The sequence below is a fragment of the Erpetoichthys calabaricus genome, chromosome 7, assembly GCF_900747795.2.
Source record: "Erpetoichthys calabaricus chromosome 7, fErpCal1.3, whole genome shotgun sequence".
Taxonomy (NCBI): Eukaryota; Metazoa; Chordata; class Cladistia; order Polypteriformes; family Polypteridae; genus Erpetoichthys; species Erpetoichthys calabaricus.
The window spans coordinates 190282719-190307066 of record NC_041400.2 but is presented as its reverse complement, the minus strand read 5'-3'; the positions used below and the strand labels follow the sequence as shown (position 1 = coordinate 190307066).

The 24348-nt window shown below is 39.6% G+C and overlaps 1 protein-coding gene across 1 annotated transcript in view; it reads left to right on the top strand.

Moving 5' to 3' along the window:
* The window catches only part of cntln (centlein, centrosomal protein), a 515615-nt gene that overhangs the window by 104673 nt on the left and 386594 nt on the right, over positions 1 to 24348 (top strand). The window contains exon 7 of the mRNA XM_028805853.2: positions 13966 to 14099. Coding sequence (XP_028661686.1) covers positions 13966 to 14099 — 134 coding nt within the window. The remainder of the gene's footprint in view (positions 1 to 13965; positions 14100 to 24348) is intronic.

The window sequence follows — 24348 nt, the reverse complement described above, 5'->3', positions numbered from 1 at the left end:
GCAGCACTACCACTGCGCCACCTGTGAGGACAAAGATAACACGGCATTGAAGGAAATGCAACAATCCACAGCGGAGATAGGAGTGTCCATCCATAGGACCACTTTAAGCCTTACACTCCGCAGAGCAGGGCTTTATAGAAGACTGGCCAGTAAAAAATAAAAAAAACCACGTTTGGAGTCTGCCCAACAGCATGGGGTGGACTCCCCAAACACAATGAAGAAGGTTCTTTGGTCAGATGAGACTAAAATTGAACTTTTTGCCCATCATGGGAAATGCCATGGGTGGTGCAAACCCACCACTTCCTATCGCCCCGAGAACACCATTCCTACAGTGAAGTATAGTGGTGGCAACATCATGCTGTGAGGACAGGAACACTGGTTAGGATTGAAGGACAGATGGATGACACTAAATACAGGATAATATGTGAGAAAAACCTGTTTCATTCTGCCAGAGATTTGAGACTGGGATGAAGGTTCACCTTCCAGCAGGACAAGGAAGGACCCTAAGCATAATGGTGAAGCTACACTGAAGCGATTTAAAGGGCAAGAGGCAACGCTCAGATCTCCATGTAATGGGGGTGGCATGACTTGAAGATGGTTGTACACCAATGCCACCCATCGAAATTGGAGAAGTTGGAGCAGTTTGACCTTAAGGAATGGGGGAAAATCCCAGTGCCGAGATGTGCTAATCTAATAGAGATATTCACCAAGAGACATACAGCTGGAATCGCAGCAAAAGGAGGACTCTGCAAAATATTGTCTTTAGGGGTGAATTTTTATGCAAACTCATGATTTGTGGTTTTTGTTATAATTATTGTTTGTGTCACAATTAAAAATGCAGCTTCAAAGTCATAGACATAATGTATAAACCAAATGGCGGTAATCTATGAAAAAATCAATTTTAATTCCAGGTTATAATGTGACAGAACAGGACAAAACAGTGGGGATGAATACATTGGCACGACACTGACACTGTATTTACATAGACTTTACATTGCATTAAGTATTACAAGTAATCAAGAGATGAATTAAAGTATATGGAATAATAATAATAATTCTTTGCATTTATATAGTGCTTTTCTCACTACTCAAAGCGCTCAGCAATTACAGGTTAAGGGCCTTGCTCAAGGGCCCAACAGAGCAGAGTCCTTATTGGCATTTACGGGATTCGAACCGGCAACCTTCCGATTGCCAGTGCAGATCCCTAGCCTCAGAGCCACCACTCCGCCATGGAAAGATGTGCATGGGTTATATGAAAATACTACACAGTTTTATTTTATATAAGAGACTTGATTTTAATATCCACGGGGCTTTGTGTACTTGGAAGATCTCATTTGGAGGCATGCGGCTTGAATCCTGCAGTGGATCATCTCCCAGAACTCTGTGCATCCTCTGTAGCAAATGGCTTCATACCATGGTACCCTGTTATGCATGTACCCTAGCGATGGAAAGGAGGAAGGAATAGATGGTACCATCATTTGAACCCCATTTTGGTACAGGCATAGAGGCCCATGCACCTTGTTTTAGCACCAGACTTGCAATTTTATTACGCCTATAGCTGAATTGCAGCCACATTGATTTGTGAAAGTGATATGAATTTTTTAACAAAGGTAGGCCATGAATTGGTACAGGTATGGATATAAAGTTTTTTTTTTATTTTAACTTATTTTATTAACCACTGAATGGTTAAGAAAAGTTTCAAAAGGGAATTGTGTCTCTGTGGTTAAGGAACTGCACTGGTATGTGGAAGGCTGCTGGTTCAAATCCTGTACTGCCAGAAGGGGTCCTACTCCATTGGGACCTTGAGCAAAGCCGTTAACCTGAAAATTGCTCCAGAGGGGCAATTTGTTGGGATTACTATAGCTATTAGACTTGCAAATAAAAATTGTATTGTACTCTGTGCATAAACTTAAAGGTGAACTAAATACTTTCTGTCACCAATTTAATGGAAAGGCAAAAACAAATACAGTAATCCCTCCTCCATCGCGGGGGTTGCGTTCCAGAGCCACCCACGAAATAAGAAAATCCGCGAAGTAGAAACCATATGTTTATATGGTTATTTTTATATTGTCATGCTTGGGTCACAGATTTGCGCAGAAACACAGGAGGTTGTAGAGAGACAGGAACGTTATTCAAACACTGCAAACAAACATTTGTCTCTTTTTCAAAAGTTTAAACTGTGCTCCATGACAAGACAGAGATGACAGTTCCGTCTCACAATTAAAAGAATGCAAACATATCTTCCTCTTCAAAGGAGCAAACAAATCAATAGGGCTGTTTGGCTTTTAAGTATGCGAAGCACCGCGGCACAAAGCTGTTGAAGGCGGCAGCTCACACCCCCTCCGTCAGGAGCAGGGAGAGAGAGAGAGAGATAGAGAGAGACAGATAAAAAAATCAATACGTGCCCTTCGTGCTTTTAAGTATGCGAAGCACCGTTCAGCATGTCGTTTCAGGAAGCAGCTGCAGCTGCACAAAAGATAGCAACGTGAAGATAATCTTTCAGCATTTTTAGACGAGCGTCCGTATCGTCTAGGTGTGCGAACAGCCCCCCTGCTCACACTCCCCTACGTCAGCACAAGAGAGAGAGAGAGAAAGTAAGTTGGGTAGCTTCTCAGCCATCTGCCAATAGCGTCCCTTGTATGAAATCAACTGGGCAAACCAACTGAGGAAGCATGTACCAGAAATTAAAAGACCCATTGTCCGCAGAAACCCGCGAAGCAGCGAAAAATCCGCGATATATATTTAAATATACTTACATATAAAATCCGCGATGGAGTGAAGCCGCGAAAGGCGAAGCGCGATATAGCGAGGGATTACTGTATGAATTCTACAGTATGAAATGGTAATGAATGTGAAACCACTGAATTTAGACAATTAAAGTTTTCTCATCATTTTATACAATCTAGTAATGTACTGTATATCCAAAGTGTGGGTATTGAACCTGACATTTTACATTTAGGAACAAACAGAAAATGTTATAAGAACAGAAACAAAGATATACAGTGGCATGCAAATGTTTGGGCCCCCTTGTTTAAAATGTCTGTTACTGTGAATAGTTAAGTGAGCAGAAGAAGAACTGGTCACCAAAAGGCAATAAATTAAAGATGACACATTTCTTTTCAGCATTTTATGCAAGATTAGTGTATTGTTTTTGTTTTGTACAATTGTATGGTGAAAAAAAGGAAAGGAGCACCGTGCAGGAGTTAGAGCTCCCCAAGATATTTGAGGTCTCAAATAACTTTTCCCGAGGTGGTCTCAGATCTTCATTATCTCATCAGGACTATGGCTTGTTCACAGTCATTGTTAGGAGATCCCAGGTGATGCAAATATCACATCTGTATACAGTAAATTCTCGGACGACTCAAACCTTGAAACAACATTCAGCAGCCGTGGGCTTCTCTAAGCAGCTGCCTAGCTATCTGAAAAGTAAAAGAAAAGGGTGGATAAACTGTAAAAGCCCATCAGAGTTTCAAAGAGCCACAGTATACCATTAAGAAGTTTACAGCTGTGTCCCCTTGGTCTTGATGAACTCACTTTTAAAGTCGCTGTCTAGATCTACTGCACTAATTCCCTTCATAATTTTAAACACTTCAATCAGGTCACATTTTAATCTTCTTTTTCTTAAACTGTAAAGGCTCAGCTCTTTTAAGCTTTCCTCATAATTCACCCCCTGTAGCCCCTGAATTAGCCTAGTTGCTCTTCTCTGGACCTTTTCTAGTGCTGCTATGTCCTTTTTGTAGCCTGGAGAGCAAAACTGCACACCGTACTCCAGATGAGGCCTCACCAGTGTGTTATAAAGCTTCAGCACAACCTCCTGTGACTTGTACTCCATATCAAAGCACTATATAACCTGACATTCTGTTAGCCTTCTTAATGGCTTTGGAACACTGTCTGGAAGTGTTCTAAATTGTTCTCATAAGGTGTACTTTGACATCCAGATCTCCTATTGTGTATTCAGATGTAACATTTTTAGTTCCTACATTTGATTCTTTACTTTTACTGACATTAAATTTCATCTGGCACAAATCTGCCCAAGCTTGTATGCTGTCCTTGATATCATCTACACATTTATCCAGTTTGTTATTTATATTCTTATCCAAATCATTTATATTTATTAAAAATAACAGCAGCCCATCACTGCCCCCTGCTGGTCACCACTCTTAACGTCACCCAATTCTGATCAGGTTCCTTGCACCATCACCCTGTGCTTCCTGTGTCTGAGCCAATTCTGCACCCATCTACACCCCACACCCTGAACTGCCACTTCTTTTAGTTTGATGCCCACCCTCTCATGTAGCACCTTATCAAATGCTTTCTGAATGTCCAGATAAATGATATCATACGCACTACTCTGGTCACATCCCTTTGTTGCTTCTTCATAGAATTCCAGCATGTTAGTAAAAGACGACCTCCCTCATCTGAACCCAGGAGTAAAACTCCTATTCTTGCCATGTGTTGCTCAATCTTACCCTTAATAACTACTTCCATTAATTTACCTGTGATGCATGTTAATCTTGCTGGTCTATAGTTTCAATATTTTGCATTGCATCTCCTCAGGTACAGGTATAGTATGTTTTATAATATGTACTACAATGTATATAGTAGGAGTTAAAGCTGCATGTATCCTTTCTTTTCTATAATATTTTTCTTGTCTTTATGTCTCCACTGTGGTGACTGGAAAGGGACTTGTAGAGGTTCAAGTATGTACCTACAATTTACAAAGAACACATTTTCAAGGAGCAGGTGCTTCCAGTTCGACACAAGACAGCCAGAGAATCTCTCACAGCTGGAACTGTTCTACATGGAAGAATGGGTAAAAATCCAGCGATTTTGCCAAAGAGGGAGTTACTAAGTAATAAAGTAGTAGGGTGCCCAAACTTTCGCAAATAACACATTTACTCTTGTTTAATCACGTAAATCATAACTGTTTTTTAACATTTTCGTTACAAATGCTATTATTATACCTTGTTTGCTTGTATCTACTTCTAGATATGTCAACAAAATATGTAATTTGCCAAGGTGTCCAAACTTTTGCATGGTACTGTATATACCAAGAATGATATTTTAATTATTCTGGTCCTCATACTGAGTTTCAAAATGAAGAGTATTCATACCAAAAATATAGTTTCAAAACTTAATGCTGTCTTCAAAAAGTTTTTTTAGTAGGTTACTGTTATTGAGAATATATTTTTTTAGTTATTTTATTTTGTATAGAATAAGAGGAAACATGTACATTATCCTAATGTTTCTCAAAGATGCCTCAGATATAATTAATATTTTTTTATTGTATAAACTGGATCAGTTAATTTTTTCCTTATGTGTTTATTACTGTCTTTTCTGTTTAATATAGATGATAATATCAAACCTATTCCCAAGTATAAGGAAGCAATTCTAGTTAATAACTTAAAAGCCAGAGGAATTGCTTTTATATCCAGAATTATTCACCGGGGGCACAAGTCAAACCATATTCTTCCATTAACACTTCATGTTTATAAATCTCATATTATCTTTTAACAAAGGCACTAAGGCACATTATTATACAAAGATTAATGGAAAATATCCTGTACCTAACCAAAATGTATCTCTTACTTTGTGTGAAAGTACTCCGATAAATGCTGATAGTATCACAGAATATTGGGAAAATTCAAAATCCTATTACAGACAACAGCTTATGAGGATTTTTCAGACCTTATTTTACTTTTATTTTTTCTAAAAATACGTCTGAAGCAAAGCAGAATGCCACATTAAAAGATGAAAAAGAATATTTACAAAGAAGACTAAAGCCTGGCTGATGGAGATGCTTCATTCAAGGTAGTTCCTGCCTTGTATCACATGTTGACAGGATTGGCCTTTTCTCATCATAGATTTTCTAATGTCAAAATGTAAAGGGTATATTTATTTTTTATTTATTATTTTACAGAAAAAAAAAAATCACCCTATACATTATAGTAGTATTAAATGTTTCAAAATGCAAATTATAAAGCATATTTTTTGCTGAGAAGGATTTCAGCTCCATGCAAATATTAAAGTCCAAGAAAAATAGCTTATCTTAAATGATAGTTCACATTAATAATTCATGCCATGAGGATTGCTACATAGCCAGAATTTGTAACTTTTTTTTTCACCAGAGTTATTCTAGTAAAATATGAGACCAGCAACCTTGGTGACCTGCGGTGAGCTGGCACCCTGCCTGGGGTTTGTTTCCTGCCTTGTGCCCTGTGTTGGCTGGGATTGGCTCCTGCACACCCCCGTGACCCTGTAGTTAGGATATAGCAGGTTGGATAATGGATGGATGGATGGAACCTTGGTGACGCCATATAAATGAAGAATTTGAAAAATTAAGAAAAGCACACAAGAAGCGTGGAGACTCCTTTTCATGTGGAAGTTTGACCATGAACTGGAAACAAGATGGCCGATTCCCGGGTTAAATGGTCATATGACTGGAAGAGCCGGGTACAAGTGGAAGGACAATGGGAGTGATGCCAGTGGTGGAGTGGATGTCCATCTTCCATTCTGCAGAGGGAGGAGATGAGAAAAGATTAGAACCTCTGGTCTAGTGGGTAATTGCCATGAGCCTTTAAGCTGTCTCCCATGTGCATGTGTGTGACTATATACAGTCATATGAAAAAGTTTGGGAACCCCTCTCAGCCTGCATAATAATTTACTCTACTTTCAACAAAAAAGATAACATTGCTGTTAACAAAGATTTTTAGTGAAGCAGTATTTAGTTGTATGAAATTAAATCAAATGTGAAAAACTGGCTGTGCAAAAATGTGGGTCCCCATGTCATTGTGCTGATTTAAATAACTGTCACTGCTCAATGCTGATTACTTGCAACACCAAATTGGTTGGATGAGCTCTTTAAGCCTTGAACTTCATAGACTGGTGTGTCCACTCATGAGATATAAAGGTATTTAAGGTGGTCAATTACAAGTTGTGCTTCCCTTTGACTCTCCTCTGAAGAGTGACAGCATGGGATCCTCAGAGCAACTCTTCAAAGATCTGAAAACAAAGATTGTTCAGTCTCCTGGTTTAGGGGAAGGCTACAAAAAGCCATCTCAGAGGTTTCAACTGTCAGTTTCAACTGTAAGGAATGGAATCAGGAAATGGAAGGCCACAGGCACAGTTGCTGTTAAACCCAGCAGGTCTGGCAGGCCAAGAAAAATACAGGAGCGGCATATGAGCAGGATTGTGAGAATGGTGACAGACAACCCACAGATCACCTCCAAAGACCTGCAAGAACATCTTAATTCAATAAACTTAACGTCACTGCTGAAAAACTAATGTTTCCATAAGGCATGTCATATATTAAAAGGAAGTTGCTACTTTGAAAGCTCAGCCAATGATGAACAAAAATCCAAAGAATTAAGAGGGGTTTCCAAACTTTTTCATAAGACTGTATAAAGGAAATCCTGGGATGAGACTTTTTAAAAGAGATAATTCCAAGTCCTGCGAGACGAGACTTTTGCTAGGAGATTTTTTCAAGTCTCGCACTCCTCTCAACCATATTCAACCATGCACACGGTCTAATCACCTCTCATTCGTGTGAATGCTTTTGTCAGACACACTTCCTGCGCTCTCAGCTCTTATAAATTTTTATGTTTTCCTCATTTTAAGTTGTTTATGAAAAGTCCTCAGTTTCATCCTTTAAAGAAGCTTTTCTGGACAGTATTATTATATATACAATCTATTTGTTTCATTCATAATAGTTCATTTCTGGACATTAATTTTATACATTCTAGATGACACATCAATGACTAAGCAAAGAAAAAAAGGCAGCACATCGAAAAGAGGCCCAAAAGAGTTGGAGAGAAAAGAAATCAAAAAAGAATAATAATAATCTAAGTGCAAATTCGGAAAATAAGGAAAGTAATAATCAGCCCGGACAAGCTGGGACAGTAATAAAAGACAAAGAGTACAAGTCAAAGTAGAACATCGTAAAGAGGTTCAAAAACTTAGGCGCGATACACATGCAGAGCAGGTTAAAGATTATGAAAGTAGTAAAATTCGAAAGGCACATAAAACTGATAGTAAAGATTGCATTAGCACAAACAAATGGAAATTATTTCTCTGTGAAATAATGGAACAAGGAAAAGAGATTGAATATATGGACATGGGTGATGTGACAGAAGTATGTAGATATTGTTCGGCTTTAAAGTTTAAGTTGGAAATTTGTAGATCATCTAATTTGTGTTGCCATCAGGGAAAAGTAGTGTTTCTACCTAATGAAGAGGTATATCTGCAAGAATTAAAAGATTTGTTGTTTGGCTTATGTTTTTACTGAAGTGTTACTGTAAGTTTACAAAGTATTTGCTTGTTAATTTCAAAGCCAAACAGAACGAAAATGTATAACTCAACGAATACCCCTAAAGCAACATGAAACATAATTTTCTTTCAATTTATTACGTTTTACTTAATTTTCTTTCAATTTATTACGTTTTACTATTTTTTAACTATGGTTAATTAGTCGCTGTAATGTAAAAATTCGGTTTATTTATTAGAGAGAAAGAAACGATATTCACTCATGGGCAGTTATATGTTGTGTTGCCACGATATACAGTAGGTCCAAACATGGAATCAAAATTCAATGTGATATTGATGTAAAGTTAATTCCAAATATTGTTTTTATTGAAGTGTTACAGTAAAAGTGTAAGTTTAAAATGTACTTACATGCTAATTTCAAAGCCAAACAGAATGAAAATGTTTAACTCAATGAATACCTCCAATGCAGCATGAAACATAAATTTCTTTCAATTTATTATGTTGTACTATTTTCAGCTATGGTTAATTACTTGCTGCAATGAAAAATATTTGTATTATGCATAGGTAAGAGTTCCCATGAAAATAACAATTGCTTTAAATTGTACATCCGGTTAACCTATGTATATGTATGTATGTATGTGTGTATATATATATATATATATTCACGGCATTCGTAGTCTGTGTCACAATCTGATTGTATGGGTGGTCACCTACCAGGTAACGCTTGTGGTTGGCCAGCAAGTCTGCTAACATCCGCCACGGTGCCCTCAGTTGTGAGAAGCAGATCATAGAATGGTTGAAATAGTTTACTGTCAAATAATGCAAAGAGTACGCGACACGTGTTTCGCCCTAATTCTGGGCTCATCAGGCGTACACACTCTACTGCACTTCCTCTCGGGAATCGAACCTCGGACGTCAGCGCCAGAGGCGATGCCCCTAACGTTGCGCCACGGCGTGTGGTTCGTTTATTTGACAGCATGTAGATCGGAGTAATTACATTCATGGCATTCGTAGTCTGTGTCACAATCGGATTGTATGGGTGGTTACCTACCAGGTAACGCTTGTGGTTGGCCAGCAAGTCTGCTAAATTCCGCCACGGTGCCCTCAGTTGTGAGAAGCAGATCATAGAATGGTTGAAATAGTTTACTGTCAAATAATGCAAAGAGTACGCGACACGTGTTTCGCCCGAATTCTGGGCTCATCAGGCGTACACACACCTTAAAGGCTGGTAATTACTCACTGGGCCAGAGATTGGCACTATGTTCTATCAACCATTTATGTGTACAGAAAATTATATAAAATGGTTTATGCATTTAAATAGGGACTGGAGATTTTCAACACTTAAATACTGTTTTGATAAGCATGAGCCATTCTGACCAGCAAAGCTTGCCAATCATGTTTGCCTGATTTTTCTAAAATCATACAGATTCAAGTTTTAAGCATCCCTACAGTACCACTGTCTAACATATTACTTGGTAAAATGCAGTGATATAACTTGTTGGTACTTGCACTTATCTGATGCTATTCTATGGAATGAATGTGTGAGGGAATCTCTCTGTACAGTTAATAATCTGTGAAACTTATAACTTTCACTTTCTCTGTTGTGGTTCAGAAAGAGTGATAGGCTTATTTCTTTTGCTTACTGCAGTGGAACCAAATAATACAATTTTATTTGTAACATAAGGATAATAGAAGATGAATATATGTGTATCTATATACAAAGGTGAAGGACAATAACACAAAACACATTGCGCTTCTATAGAAAAGGCACATAACTTATGAATTCTGATCTTTCAATTCATGTTATCAAGATGGAGGAATTTTTAGATTTGATAATCTTTATTAATTCTTAAGGGAAATTTAGATGCATACAGCTGCAGAAACACTTAAAAACGGTTTTAAATAAATAATGCAGTCAATCCATAGATAGATATATATTGTTCAGAAATTGCAAAATGAACTTAGAATACAGTATAAGCATTTCATTTGGGACATCAGCAGGAAACATTGAACTGCATGATGGCAGCAGGCAGAAAAGATCCCAGAAGCCCTACTTAGCACACCATGGAGGAATGAGCCTACAGCTAAAAGTGCTACAAGAGAGCGCCTCCTTTAGCTTGTAAAGTTTCTAGCATCCTTTCATTTGCGCACAGCTAGTCTACACTGGTTTACCCCATACACAGGTTTGCTCTGTGTATGTTTGTAAGATGCTGCTCTTAATTTTCATATTAGGTTTAGGATTTGAAGCTCGTAACAGCTAGAAGCTTGTGCTTCACCAAGGTTATTTCTTTTCCGTTGCAGTGATACCAATACCATATGTTAGCTGGCTTTATTATAGCTATTAAGTTACAATTAATACTTGTCAGAATGAGAGTAGGTGCACTTATGGTTTGGTGTGAACAATGTTTTGTTTAAATGCTTATGAATTTGCTTTCTCATGGAAGGATGTGTTTCTGTCTTTGTTCAGGGGCTCTTTTCCTTCTTTGTCTTGGCTGAACCTTCTGATTATGGGCAATACTGCAGTTTTCACTTTGAGGTTTTACACACAATGTCCTCCTCTGCTAAGCATAAAGTTTATATCTGCTGGGCGGTTGGTGATCAGTCAGCTTCTATCTATAGCAAGACAAACGTTTGGCCTTGAGTGGTCTCTGTCTTGCTTGTGCACTTGCTATTCCTTAGCAAGGTGTCGACTAATGCTACCCTTGTCTAACTCCAATACATACAACTCTTTCAGTCAAGCACCAGACTGCCCATCATAGTAAAAGCGATCTCTCCAGCTTTTGTTACAGCCCCACCATAGCCTAAGGGGGCCTGCTGTTTGGAGAAGAGGTATGGCCAGGTTGAGAGCAGTGCGCGTGTAATGAGAGCATGGGTAAGGTGCGTTCAATAGTTTTTAAAGAAAGGAATAGATATTTGACATGGTATTGGTATCTTGGGTGCACATAACCCCAACTTTTTGGTTGACAACTGGTTCAAAATTTTGTCCATTAAGGTTGCCAATCGTTGAGTTATTGTTTGCTGAGCAAGTACTTAGATGGTTGCATCATGGAGCTGTCTCTTGGTGTCACTTTGTAATTATAAATCATTTTATCAGATGAGGCCCAGAGGCTGCATTCCAAAAGGTCCCTCTGGGGAGAGAACTGACACTTGAGCTGTTATTTAGAGTGTCTGACCATTTTCTTTTTAATAATAATAATTTTATTTATATAGCCCCTTTCCCATGTTCAAGGTGTTTACTAAAATTATACATGCCAATGCATAGCAACATGGGTAATGCCAGTCTGTCCTACAACTCCATAAGTCAGACAGTCCTGGACAGCTGCAGTGGCTGCAGGATTTCATTTCAGGTACTTTTCTTAATTAGTGACCAATTACTGCTGCTAATGGCACATACTTCTTTGCCTTAATTTTAATTGAATTGCTTTTTAATTTAAAACCCTTAATTGTTTCATTCTTTCTTAACTAACAGCCAAACAATAATGAGATGTAGATTTAGTTGCGGGTCATATTAGATGCTATCATATGTAGTAGTTGTAGCTTTTTTTTTTTGAATGTGGAGTTCACAGGTGAATAAGGAGCTTAGAGCCCCTGCTGTTTTACACTCCTACAACACACCGCGTGTGAGTCTTATTCAATGGAAACTCTAACAGAGCAACAGAATAAAACCTGCACTGAATTTACGTTTCACTGTTAATTTGTATGGCATTACATCGCTGAATGCCCTGATTACCTTGTTTTATGTGGGGAGGTTTTTTTGTTCTGTTCATGTTGGGCTTTCATGGACCATTGATTCCAACCATAAAACCATCAACATTAGTTTACAAAATAATGAAATCCTGGCATCCAGAATGAAAAATGTAGATCCTTCTCACTCTTGACATTTTAGAAAGGAGATAATTCAATTTTTAATTTTTGACGAGCTGTTTCTTTGTTAACAAAAATCAGACAATCAGAAGACATTGTTACGCAAATGCTTATATATTATATACGGTGCCCTCCATAATGTTTGGGACAAAGACACACTTTCCTTGATTTAGCCCTCTGCTCCACAGTTTAAAATTACAGACCAAACAGTTCAGACATTGTGATTAAAGTGCACATTGCAGACTTTCATTTAATGAGATTTGCATACATTTTTGTCACCCCACTTTTTCTAAATGGTCCCTAAATTACAGGGCACCATAATATGTGGGACACAGCAATGGCAGGTCTATTAAAGCCATCATATTTAGGACTTTGTCACATACTGTATCCCTTGCATGCAATGATTTATTGAAGTCTGAGATTCATTGTCTGGTGATGCTCTGCCAAGCCTCTAATGTAGCCATCTTCAGCTCCTGCTTGTTTCGGGGAGCTTGTTCTCCTTAAGTTTTCTGTTTGGCTTATGTAAGGCCTGCTCAACTGGATTTAAATTATGTGACAGATTTGTTCCATTTTTCAGCTTTGAAAAACTCCTGTGTTGACATAGTAGTATGTTGGGTCATCATCTTCTTGTAGGATGAAGTGTCGTCCACTGAGTTTGGAGGCACATACTCATTTTCTTGAGCAGATCAGATGTTTCCATACAGCTCAGAATTTGTTGTGTCACTTCTGTGAGGAAATCCATCATCAGTGAAGATACGTGTGCCAGTATCTGTGGTAGCCATGCATGCCCAGGCCATCACACACCCATCACCATGTTTAACAGATAAGGTCTGTTTTGGATCTTGGGCAGTTCCTTTTTATATCCACACTTTGCTCTTATCATCACTCTGATGAGGTTCATCTTTGTCTCGTTTCTCCACAATACCTTATTCCAGAATTCTGCAGGCTCTTTTAAGTCCTTTTTTCACAAACTGTAACCTGGTCATCCAGTTTTTTGTCTCAATAATGGTTTTCGTCTTGCAGTGTGTCCTGTTTTTCTGTTCCTGAAGTCTTCCGCAGATAGTCATCTCTGACACACACACACACATCTGCCTCATCAAGTCTGTTTCTGATGGACAGGTGTTTGGGTCTTTTTCTTGACCATAGTGAGGATTCTTCTGTCATCAACAGTGGGAGGTCTACCTTGACCTACCTGTCCCTTTGCAATCACTGAGCTCACCAGTGCGTCCTTTCTTCTTAATGATATTCCAGATTTTGGTGGTCTTAAGGTTTTACCGATGTCTCGAATGGTTTATTTCTTGTTCTTCAGCCTCATGATGGCTTCTTTGACTTTCAATGGCACAGCTCTTATCCTCATGGTGAAAACTGTCAACTGCAGACTCCAAAGGGTAGAAGCAAGCTGAGCTATCTTATGAAGCCATGAAACACACCTGAGGAATCACAAACACCTGTAACTGAAATGGGGGGAACTGTGTATAAAAAGTGTTGTCATTTCTACATGCTGTGACCGAAATGCATGCAAATACCTATAAAATGAAAGTCTGCAGTGTGCCCTTTAATCCCAACTGAACTGTTTGGTTTGTAATTTTAAACTGCGGAGCAGAGGAGGAAAGGAAGGAAAAATGTGTCTTTGTCTCAAACATTATGGCAGGCACTATAGGTTGAAAACTAATACAGGCTGATGTTTCCAAATGTTTTACTAGTAAACTTAAGGAATACTTTGCCATACCTTTTGTTTATTCCAGTATACTTTTTTCATACATATGTTTTTCATTTCTAAGTTTTATTTAAAAAGGAAAAATATTTCATTGTTTGCTTCAATTATTTCTTTTGTTTCAGCTATTGAATGATGAGATTAAGGAAGCAAAGCAACAAACTGAAGACCTGCAAAGCCACCATAATGAAGTGTGTTCTGAACTCTCAGTTCTAAAAACCCAAGTGGCCAACAAAGATGATTATATAACCAAACTCAAGTAAGTGGTCTTTGAGAGTGTGTTGCCTTCTGTTTCTAAGCTTAGAATATGGCTTCAGATGTTTTGTGTTGTTTGCACATTTGTATTAAGTTTACCAATTACATCAGAGGGAAGTGTATATTATAATGTGCAATTCAAGTGAATCAGTTTGGTAATTGTTATTCGCAGGGCAGTGGAGTCGGTAGATAAATCCTTCAACTCCGACTCCTTAGTTTGTGGTACTTCTGACTCAGATTCCTCGACTCCGACTCCTCTGTATTTAATTTGCTAATATATTTTCCATGTTGATTAAAGGAAGGCAACATACACATCATTTAACCACAGAACTACTGACTAGGAAGCTGACTGTCTACCGTATTGGCCAGTTTAAACAAAAGACAAGAACCGCTGAACCCACATCAGGCCATAGCACACACCTACACCTACATCATTACACTTTTTTACACTCAATAACTTGTTAACACATTATATCTGAAATAAAATTAAAACACTTTTTGTAACGTCCCATAATCCAGATTACAATATGTGAAAGTCAGCTTGTATAAGAGCTCATCTGAACTTCACACTAGTAGGAACACAACTATGCACTGGGCTTTATTCTTACATCAGATAAGTACTTAATTATGACTATTGTTTGTGAAATGGGACATCTGAACTTGATGTATTTTTTTTTCATTACAATTTAAATTTATTAGGAGTCAGAGTCGGTACATTTTTGCAGACTTCGACTCCAGGTTCCCAAAATTGTCTCTGACTTAGAGTCTGACTCCGACACCACAGCCCTGGTTATTCGGATTACATTTAAAACACTTGTTTTTTTAGATAGATAAATTTCACTTTATTTGTCCCCAGGGGGAAATTTTGCTTTTCATAATTACCTTCCCGGCACACCACAGTGCAGAATATCGCATTGGCCATCACAGAGTTATAGAACATATAAAAGATGTCACTACCAACATTAAAGGAGTGCCATCTCGTCACACAAAAGAATCTTCTCTGCCCTTGCTTGTCAAGTTCCAATATCTTATGAGAGCAGTCCAGCTTGACATTGATGTGGACCACCAAGAACTTGTAGCAGTGCACCACCTCCATATCCACTCCCTAAATAGTGACATAGAGGCAGTTTGGTGCGGCTCAAGCCTGTAGCCAGTTCCTTGTTTTTGCTGATGTTGAGTTCTAGACAATTCTTTCTGCATCAGGAACCACAGTTCCCCACCTGACTCCTCCTGCCTATCAATACACCCCAGAAGTGCAGAATCATCAAAGGATTTCTGCAGATGACATGAGCTGCTGTGATATTTATAGTCACAGGTGTGCAGGGTGAAGGGAAATTGAGACAGGTCTGTTCCTTGTAATGCTCCAGTGTTGCTCACAGAGTGTTGAGTCTCATAAACTGCAGTCTGTCCAACAACAGATAGTCCATTATCCAGGACACCATAGGCCCCTGCACCTGCATATCTCAAGAGTTTACCCCTTAACAGGGATGGCATTGAAGGCACTGGGGAATTCAAAAAACATCATCCTCATATTACTAGCAGGTTTGTCAAGTTGAGAATAAATCTTATGGAGCAGACAGATAACTGTTTCCTGCACTGCAATCTTTGTCCTATAGGCAAACTGCAGTGGGTCCAGGTGGTCTACCACAGGAGGACTCATAGAGTCCAGGACTCCCCTCTCAATGGTCTTCATTATGTAAGACATAAGTGCCACTGGTCTGTAGTCATTAGGTGAAGAGCTGCCTGCCTTCTTTGGAACTGGAGCAACGCAATATGTTTTCCTCTGCAGCATCAAGTTTGACATTGAATGTCAGAATTTGTCATGGGCTCCTATTTTGAGTATGATTTATTTATGTTGAAAGGGATTTATATCTTCATAGGATAGGATCCATTGGGTTAATTTATTTTTCAAATATTGTTTAGATTTTGATTTGTTTTTTGGGCCATTAAATTGCTACCATTCTGACGGCGTTATTTCTTATTACCGTTGCTGGGACTGTCCCGCACTAGGCTGTCCTCGGAGGTTGTAGCCCATCAGTCACAATGCAACGATATAAAGGGTCATCCAAAGGTCTGCTTCCTCATCCGACTATGGGATTGCAAGCCCCTTCAAACCTTTTTTGAAAACCATTTCTTTGTTTTGTTTCGTGTTTAAACTCTCTTCACTCTTTGTGACTTCCATATTTTATCTCATGTTTATTGGATTAATGTACTGCCTGTTGTTGACCTTGTTCTTACCCTTGCTGCGTCACCCTCTGAATTCATGTGCCTGCTGGTCCTAATACGATGCTCAAGGAAATAGCTTCCTTTTGTATTAATTTTTCAAGTGAAGAAGCAGCCATTGACAGACTGATTATGTAGGGCAGGTTTCAAAAGTTGTCCTGTCCATGTTTGCCACCTGACCTTCTGTTTTTTTGGCAGTGTTAATTTGTATTTGATTAATGCCATACATTCATTAACATAAAGAACAAATGATAAGGTCATATTTAGTCTGAAGTGTGATTTGAAAATGATACTCCAAAGGTCATTTATAACAACTGTTGCTAACAGAGTATAGCAAATCCTCATGTTACCTTGAAACAAAATGCAGCACTAAATTGTTCCAGGTGCCCAGCTACCAGCAGGGCAGGCTGCTAGTTTAATTGGCTCTAATTAGTCTGATTAATTGCCAATGGAAGGGAAATGCAAGGTGGTAGTCTTGTCCAATCAGGGTCTGAGTGAACCCAGGCGGGCAAGCTGCTCTTTAAAAGGAAAAGCAAGTGAAGATGGAGAAAACTCTGAAGAAGTAAAGAAAACTGGTAGGTCACTTGTAGGCTTCTGTTACCTTGTGGGATTTGGGTGTCAGTCACCTCAGAAGAACAGTACATAGTGTCAAAGTGAAAAGGGGTTGACTAATCATAAGTAACACTTAAAGCCCCATCACCAACCAGTTCAGAGAACTACTAAGCCTTTAGATCCCTTCACTTTTAACACATTTTGTTATGTTGCAGCCTTTCAATTTAAATATTTTGCCCTCATCAAGTAACACTCAAGAATGACAAAGTAAAAACAGGAATTTTTACAAATCTCTCTAATATAAAAAAATCTTGGGACGTGTTGGTGTCGGATCGGGGAGGGAGCGTGAACACGGCCGAGAGAATAAAACAACTTCTTCTTCTTTCGGCTGCTCCCGTTATGGGTTGCCGCAGCTGATCATCATCTTCCATATGACTGAGAGAATAAAACTGAATTAAAAAAAAACCCTAACCTTTACAAGTACCATACATTTACACCGGCTGTTACAGACTCAAATCAAATGTATGTTTTTATTTTATAATAGTAACAATAAGAACAGCTCACTACTCAAAATGTTATTTCTGGGAATCAGCCAGGATCCAACATGCAATTCTTACCGCTATACTAGCAAAGCAGTCGTTCCAACGACATACACTAACCCGATTTCTTTTTCTTCGATTATATTCGTGAATAAAAGCGCACTTGTTTTGTTATACTTGTACCTTTTGTGAAAGTGTTTATTTGATTTTTGGACTTCAGTCTTCACACATTATACACTTCATGTCACAATTTTGTCGTTAGTACTAAAACATGGAAAAAGTTTTTCTTTTAGGTATGTGTTCAACATTTCTTGCATTTCCTGTCATCCTACTTACATAGATCTTTGTAGATACGGAACACACATGAAATGCATGTGTTCCAAATAACGATATATTATTTACCTTCTACAACTCCAGGTACCTCACTCCCAGATAATCAAGGCTAGAGGTGGGAGAACTTTTTGCCATTTCTGTGGAGGTGGAGGGGGATATGATAGCAGGCTGCTTGCTGCTTGTGCTGATCGACACATTTACAAAACAAAAGATGCTGAATGGAGAGGTGCAAAGGGATTTAAGGTGGGCTGGGATTACAAGTTTTTTCGTAGGCTTCAGGAATTCTAGTGTTAATGAAAGCCTGCTCTAGAGCACTCTGGACATAAGACTGTGTCAAATGTACACCTTTTTGCAGGATAATGACAAAGACAACACAGGAGTGGCTTAGGGACAACTCTGGTAATGTCTTTGAGTTGCCCAGATTTGAACCCAGCTGAACATCTACGCAGAGTCCTCAGAATAGTTGTCTACTGAAAGTCTCCATCCAGCTAAACAGGGTGTGAGAGGAATACCAGACGAACACCAAATCTAGGAGAGCGAAGCTTGTCGTGTCAAACTCAAGACAGCTCTAGGAATTAGAGGCCTAAACTAAGTACAACTTGTATCAATTGAGATTTCAGTTCTTTTATTTGTAATCAATTTGTACAAATTCCAAAAATGTTTTTTTTTTTTGCGTTGTCATTCTATGGTGCAGAATGTTGTTAGATGAAGGAAATACTGAATGAAAATGATTTTAGCACAAGGCTGCAACATAGCCAAATGTGTAACAAGTGAAAGGGTCTGAATGCGTTCTGCAGGCAATGGAGGTGGAACAAAATTATTACAAAGTGATGGCTCACATATACTGAAACATCCAAATTAAAATGAAAGCAACACAAAGGGCAGGCAGGCATATTTTTTCAAACAACTGTAATACATTCTTGCCAAATTCCAAAAAGCTTTTGCACATTTTTTTTATTTTATTTTATTTTGTGTGTGGGGGGGTGGGGGGGATTTACTCAATGCATGACTTTACTTTCCCAGTGAGTTATGGATCAGCACTTCAGGGCAGAAGTCTGACAGCACACTATGAGTACGTTTTTTATGCACTTTTAATATAAAGATTACCTTAACAGTTTTCAAAAGTGTATTATGTCCAAAATCCTGAGAAACCGCTTTGCACAATGCCGTAGTTAAAGATCATGAATCCCAATTTAAGAGCCATGAAGTTGGAAGTACTGTGGCAATAGAGCTACAACATGGCCTGCTTTTGAGTGACATCTTATACGCTGAATCAGACTGACAGGCTTGAGAGTACATATACCGCCAATATTATATATAGCAAGATGGTAATTACAGTTTTTATAAGGGGTTGGTATTGTAGTGCTCTAAATCCTACCGAATTTATCTGTCCCACTAGCATTTTAAAGCAAACTGAAATATAAATTGCAGGTAGATTGGACCGACTAACGTTCATCTCTCTGTTCCTTGGTTGTAGGTTTAACTTCAAGCTCCAATTTGAGCTTCTCGGGTGATGTTTAAATTCTTTCTGTGTTAAATCCATTGGATTAGCTCTGCATACGTGATTTGCTATTGAGAATTAAATAGTGCCATCCAGGATTTGGCATAGAGTGAACAGATTTAATTTATTGAAAATTAAATAAATTATTCACAGAATTGGTGTGTTCACTTTAAAGAGAGAAAAACGTGTTTGTTGTGTTAAATTATGCCCGTTTTTGTTCTGTAAGGTGTTTTCCAATGAAGACAGTTTTCTTTGCACCGTTGCCATCATTGTTTTCTAATGTGGTAATCTAAAAAAAAATCTTGTTTTGTTTTTACTATCGATGGGTGTTTGCATATAATTTGTAATTTAGTGGCACCTTGTTTATTTATTTATTTTTTAATGCATTTCTCAGTTTTGCATACCTATGGACGTACAAATCAGATTTATCAGTGTTTTTTTCTGTTAAGGTTAGTATGCCACCTTCAGTTAACTAGAACAGTAGTCTTATTTATTCTTTGTGATCTGTTTAATCGAATGTAGTGCTTGCAGTGGTGACATTGCAAATTTTGCAAACGTAGAATCTCAAATGCTAAATATGCTACAACATGCCAAAAGCAATTTTCTACTGGCAGTATGGTGTAGTGATCAAGGCTTTTGACTTTGGACTTCAAACTCTGAGGTTGTGAGTTCAGATCCTGCTACTACTAAACATGTGCAGGCCCAGGCAGTACTTGGATGGGAGATCATCTAGGAAAGCTTGAGTTGGTGAGGCCAGCAGGGGGTGCTTACCCTGTGGTGTGAATATGGATCCCGATGCCCCTGTGATGTGATGGGGACCTTGTGTGGTAAAAATTGAACCGTCCTCCTGATGAGACGTAAAACCGAGGTCCCGACTCTTTGTGCTCATGAAAGATCCATAGGCATTCTTCAAAAAGAGTAAGGTGTATCCCGATTTCCTGGCTAAATTGCCCTTCACGGCCTAGTCATTCTCTGCCCCCTACTCATCACCTGTCTCTAACTGGCTAACTATCTCTCACCACTTCACCACCTAATAGCTCATGTGCGGTGAGTGTACTGGTGCAAAAATGTCTGCTATTGCATCATCCAGGTGAATGTTTCACATTAGTGGTGGTTGAAGTGGCTCTTCAGTCACTGAAATGCTTTGAGTAGTGAGAAGAAGTGCTACATAAATGTAAAGAATTATTATTAATGATTACTGACACTACGTGACCGTGAGCAAGTCAATTCACTTGCCTGTGCAGAAGACAAATGTAACAAGGTGTTTCTCAAATATGGTATGTCACCTTGGATAAATATGGAATACTGTTTATGGCAAAATGAAATAAATAAAATGGCAATTATAAAATAAATAACTGCATGGAAAGGTAGATTTATGCACTCACCGTCCACTTTATTAGGTACGCTTTGCTTATATCGGGTTGGCCACCTTTTGCCTTCAGAACTGCCGCAATTCTTGGTAGATTCAACAAGCTGCTGGAAGCATTCCTCAGGGATTTTGGTCCATTTTGACTTGATAACATCACGCAGTTGCTGCAGATTTGTCGGCTGCACATCCATGATGCAAATCTCTTGTTCCACCACATCCCAAAAGTACTCTAATGTCTTGAGGTCTGGTGACTCTGGAGGCCATTTGTGTCCAGTGAACTCATTGCCATTTTCAAGAAACCAGTTTGAGATGACTTGAGCTTTGTGACATGGAGCGTTATCTTGCTGTTAGTAGCCATCAGAAGATGGTTACACTGAGGTCATAAAGGGATGGACATGGTCAATACTCAGGTAGGCTGTGGCATTGAAACAATGCTCAGTTGGTACTCAGGGGCCCAAAGTATGCCATTAAAATATTCCCCACACCATTACACCACCACCACCAACCTGAACTGTTGATACAAGGCAGGATGGATTCATGCTTTCATGTTGTTGACATTAAATTCTGACCCTACTATCTGAACATCTCAACGGAAATTGAGAATCATCAGACCAGGTAACGTTTTTCCAATCGTTTATTGTCCAATTTTGGCGACCCCCCTGTGTGAATTGTAGCCTAGGTTTGCACGTTCTAACCTGACAGGAGTGACACCTGGTGTGGTCTTCTGCTGCTGTCGCCCCCCCCACCTGCTTCAAGGTTTGACATGTTGTGTGTTCAGAGATGCTCTTCTGCATACCTCAGTTGTGACTAATGCTTATTTGACTTACTGTTGCCTTTCTGTCAGCTCAAACCAGTCTGGCCATTCTCCTATGATCTCTGGAATCAACAAGATATTTTCACCCAGAGAACTGCCACTCATTGGATATTTTCTCTTTCTCTGACCATTCTCTGTAAACCCTAGAGATGGTTGTGTGTGAAAATTCCAGTAGATTAACAGTTTCTGAAATACTCAGGCCAGCCCATCTGGCACCAACAACCATGCCACATTCAAAGTCACTTCAGTTGCCTTTTTTTTGCCCCATTCTGGTGCTTGGTTTGAACTTCAGTAGGTGGTGTTGATAATGTCTACAGGCCGAAATGCATTGAGTGGCTGCCAAGTGATTGGCTGATTAGATATTTGCATTAACATGCAATTGAATAGATGCACATAATAAAGTGGCCGGTGAGTGAATATATAAATGAGTAAATAAGTTGTGAAAAAAACAGTAATTCAGTAAACGTCATCTATCTATTATGAAATACAAAATCATTATTTTATTATTATCACTGGTTTCAATTCTCAATGGCCTTATTTTTAAAAACTGTTTTTATTTCACAATAGATAGATAGATAGATACTTTATTAATCCCAGGGGGAAATTCACATATTCCAGCAGCAAAAATATTAAATTAAAGAGTAATAAAAAATGCAGATAAAAAAACAGACAATAACTTGAATAATGTTCAACGTTTACCCCCTCTGGTGGAATTGAAGAGTCGCATAGTTTGGGGGAGGAATGATCTTCTCAGTCTGTCAGTGGAGCAGGACAGTGACAGCAGTCTGTCACTGAAACTGCTCCTCTGTCTGGAGATGACACTGTTTAATGGATGTAGTGGATTCTCCATAATTGATAGGAGCCTGCTGAGTGCCCGTTGCTCTGCTACGGATGTCAGATCGTCCAGCTCTATGCCAACAATAGAGCCTGCCTTCCTCACCAGTTTGTCCAGGCATGAGGCATCCTTCTTCTTAATGCTGCCTCCCCAGCACACCACTGCGTAGAAGAGGGCACTCGCCACAACCATCTGATAGAACATCTGCAGCATCTTACTGCAGATGTTGAAGGATGCCAGTCTTCTAAGGAAGTACAGGCGGCTCTGTCCTTTCTTGCACAGAGAATCAGTATTGGCAGTCCAGTCTAATTTATCGTCCAGCTGCACTCCTAGGTATTTATAGGTCTGCACCCTCTGCACACAGTCACCTCTGATGGTCACGGGGTCCATGAGGGGCCTGGGTCTCCTAAAATCCACCACCAGTTCCTTGGTTTTGCTGGTGTTCAGTTGTAGGTGGTTTAGGTCGCACCATTTAACAAAGTCCTTGATGAGGTTTCTATACTCCTCCTCCTGCCCACTCCTGATGCAGCCTACGATAGCAGTGTCGTCAGCAAACTTTTGCACGTGGCAGGACTCTGAGTTATATTGGAAGTCCGATGTATATAGGCTGAATAGGACCGGAGAAAGTACAGTCCCCTGCGGCGCTCCTGTGTTGCTGACCACAATGTCAGATCTGCAATTCCCGAGACGCACATACTGAGGTCTGTTTGTAAGATAGTCCACGATCCATGCCACCAGGTATGAATCTACTCCCATCTCTGACAGCTTGTCCCTAAGGAGCAGAGGTTGGATGGTGTTGAAGGCGCTAGAGAAGTCTAGAAACATAATTCTTACAGCACCACTGCCTCTGTCCAAGTGGGAGAGGGATCGATGTAGCATATAGATGATGGCATCTTCCGCTCCCACCTTCTCCTGGTATGCGAACTGCAGAGGGTCGAGGGCTTGTTGGACCTGTGGCCTCAGGTGGTGAAGCAGCAGCCGCTCCATGGTCTTCATCACATGTGATGTTAGAGCGACAGGCCGGAAGTCATTCAGCTCACCAGGATGTGATACCTTTGGGACTGGGGTGATGCAAGATGTTTTCCAAAGCCTCGGGACTTTCCCCTGTTCCAGGCTCAGGTTGAAGATGCGCTGTAGAGGACCCCCCAGCTCTGATGCACAGACCTTCAGCAGTCGTGGCGATACTCCATCTGGACCTGCTGCTTTGCTGGCACGAAGTTTCCTCAGCTCTCTGCTCACTTGCGCTGCTGTAATTGTGGGTGGAGATGTCTCTCCTATGTTGGTATCAGCAGAAGGATGTGTAGAGAGTGCAGTAATCCGAGGTGAGAGTGGGTTAGGGTGGTCAAACCTGTTAAAGAAGATGTTCATTTGGTTTGCTCTCTTCACGTCTCTCTCGATGGTGGCACCCTGCTTCGAGCTGCAGCCAGTGATGATCTTCATCCCATCCCACACTTCCTTCATGCTGTTGTTCTGCAACTTCTGCTCCAGCTTTCTCCTGTACTGCTCCTTCGCCGCCCTGAGCTGGACTCGGAGTTCCTTCTGCCACTTTTCCGATTGGCTCTTTTATTAATTTGCCTCTTGTCATAATGATTTCGGCACTTGTCAATCAAGAGGAAGACCACCTGCCCAAATCTTTTCCTATTGGTCAGTCCTTTGCTGTCGATTAGTTTTTTCGCTGATTGTAGACAGTAGACTGCCAAAGGTCTTTTAGTGCTTTCACTACTATTAGACACTAATTGGCAATGTATTTAAAATGCTCAGACGTAGAAGTGCTCTTCAAAATGTTTACATTGATGAAGAAGTCATTACAGTAGTAGTTTAAGATGACAAGCACCATGTTCACAAAAAAATGACTCTGAAGAAACATAGACACACATTAATGTTAAACGTCCAAGGCTGGAAACTTCTGGGCCAAATCCTGACTGATGGCAGCCCATTCTTGCATAATCAATGCTTGGAGTTTGTCAGAATTGGTGGAGTTTTGTTTGTTCACCCACCCCATATGTATTGACCACGAGCTCTCAATGGGGAGTTTCCTGGCCATGGACCTCAAATTTCGATATTTTGTTCCCCGAGCCACTTAGTTC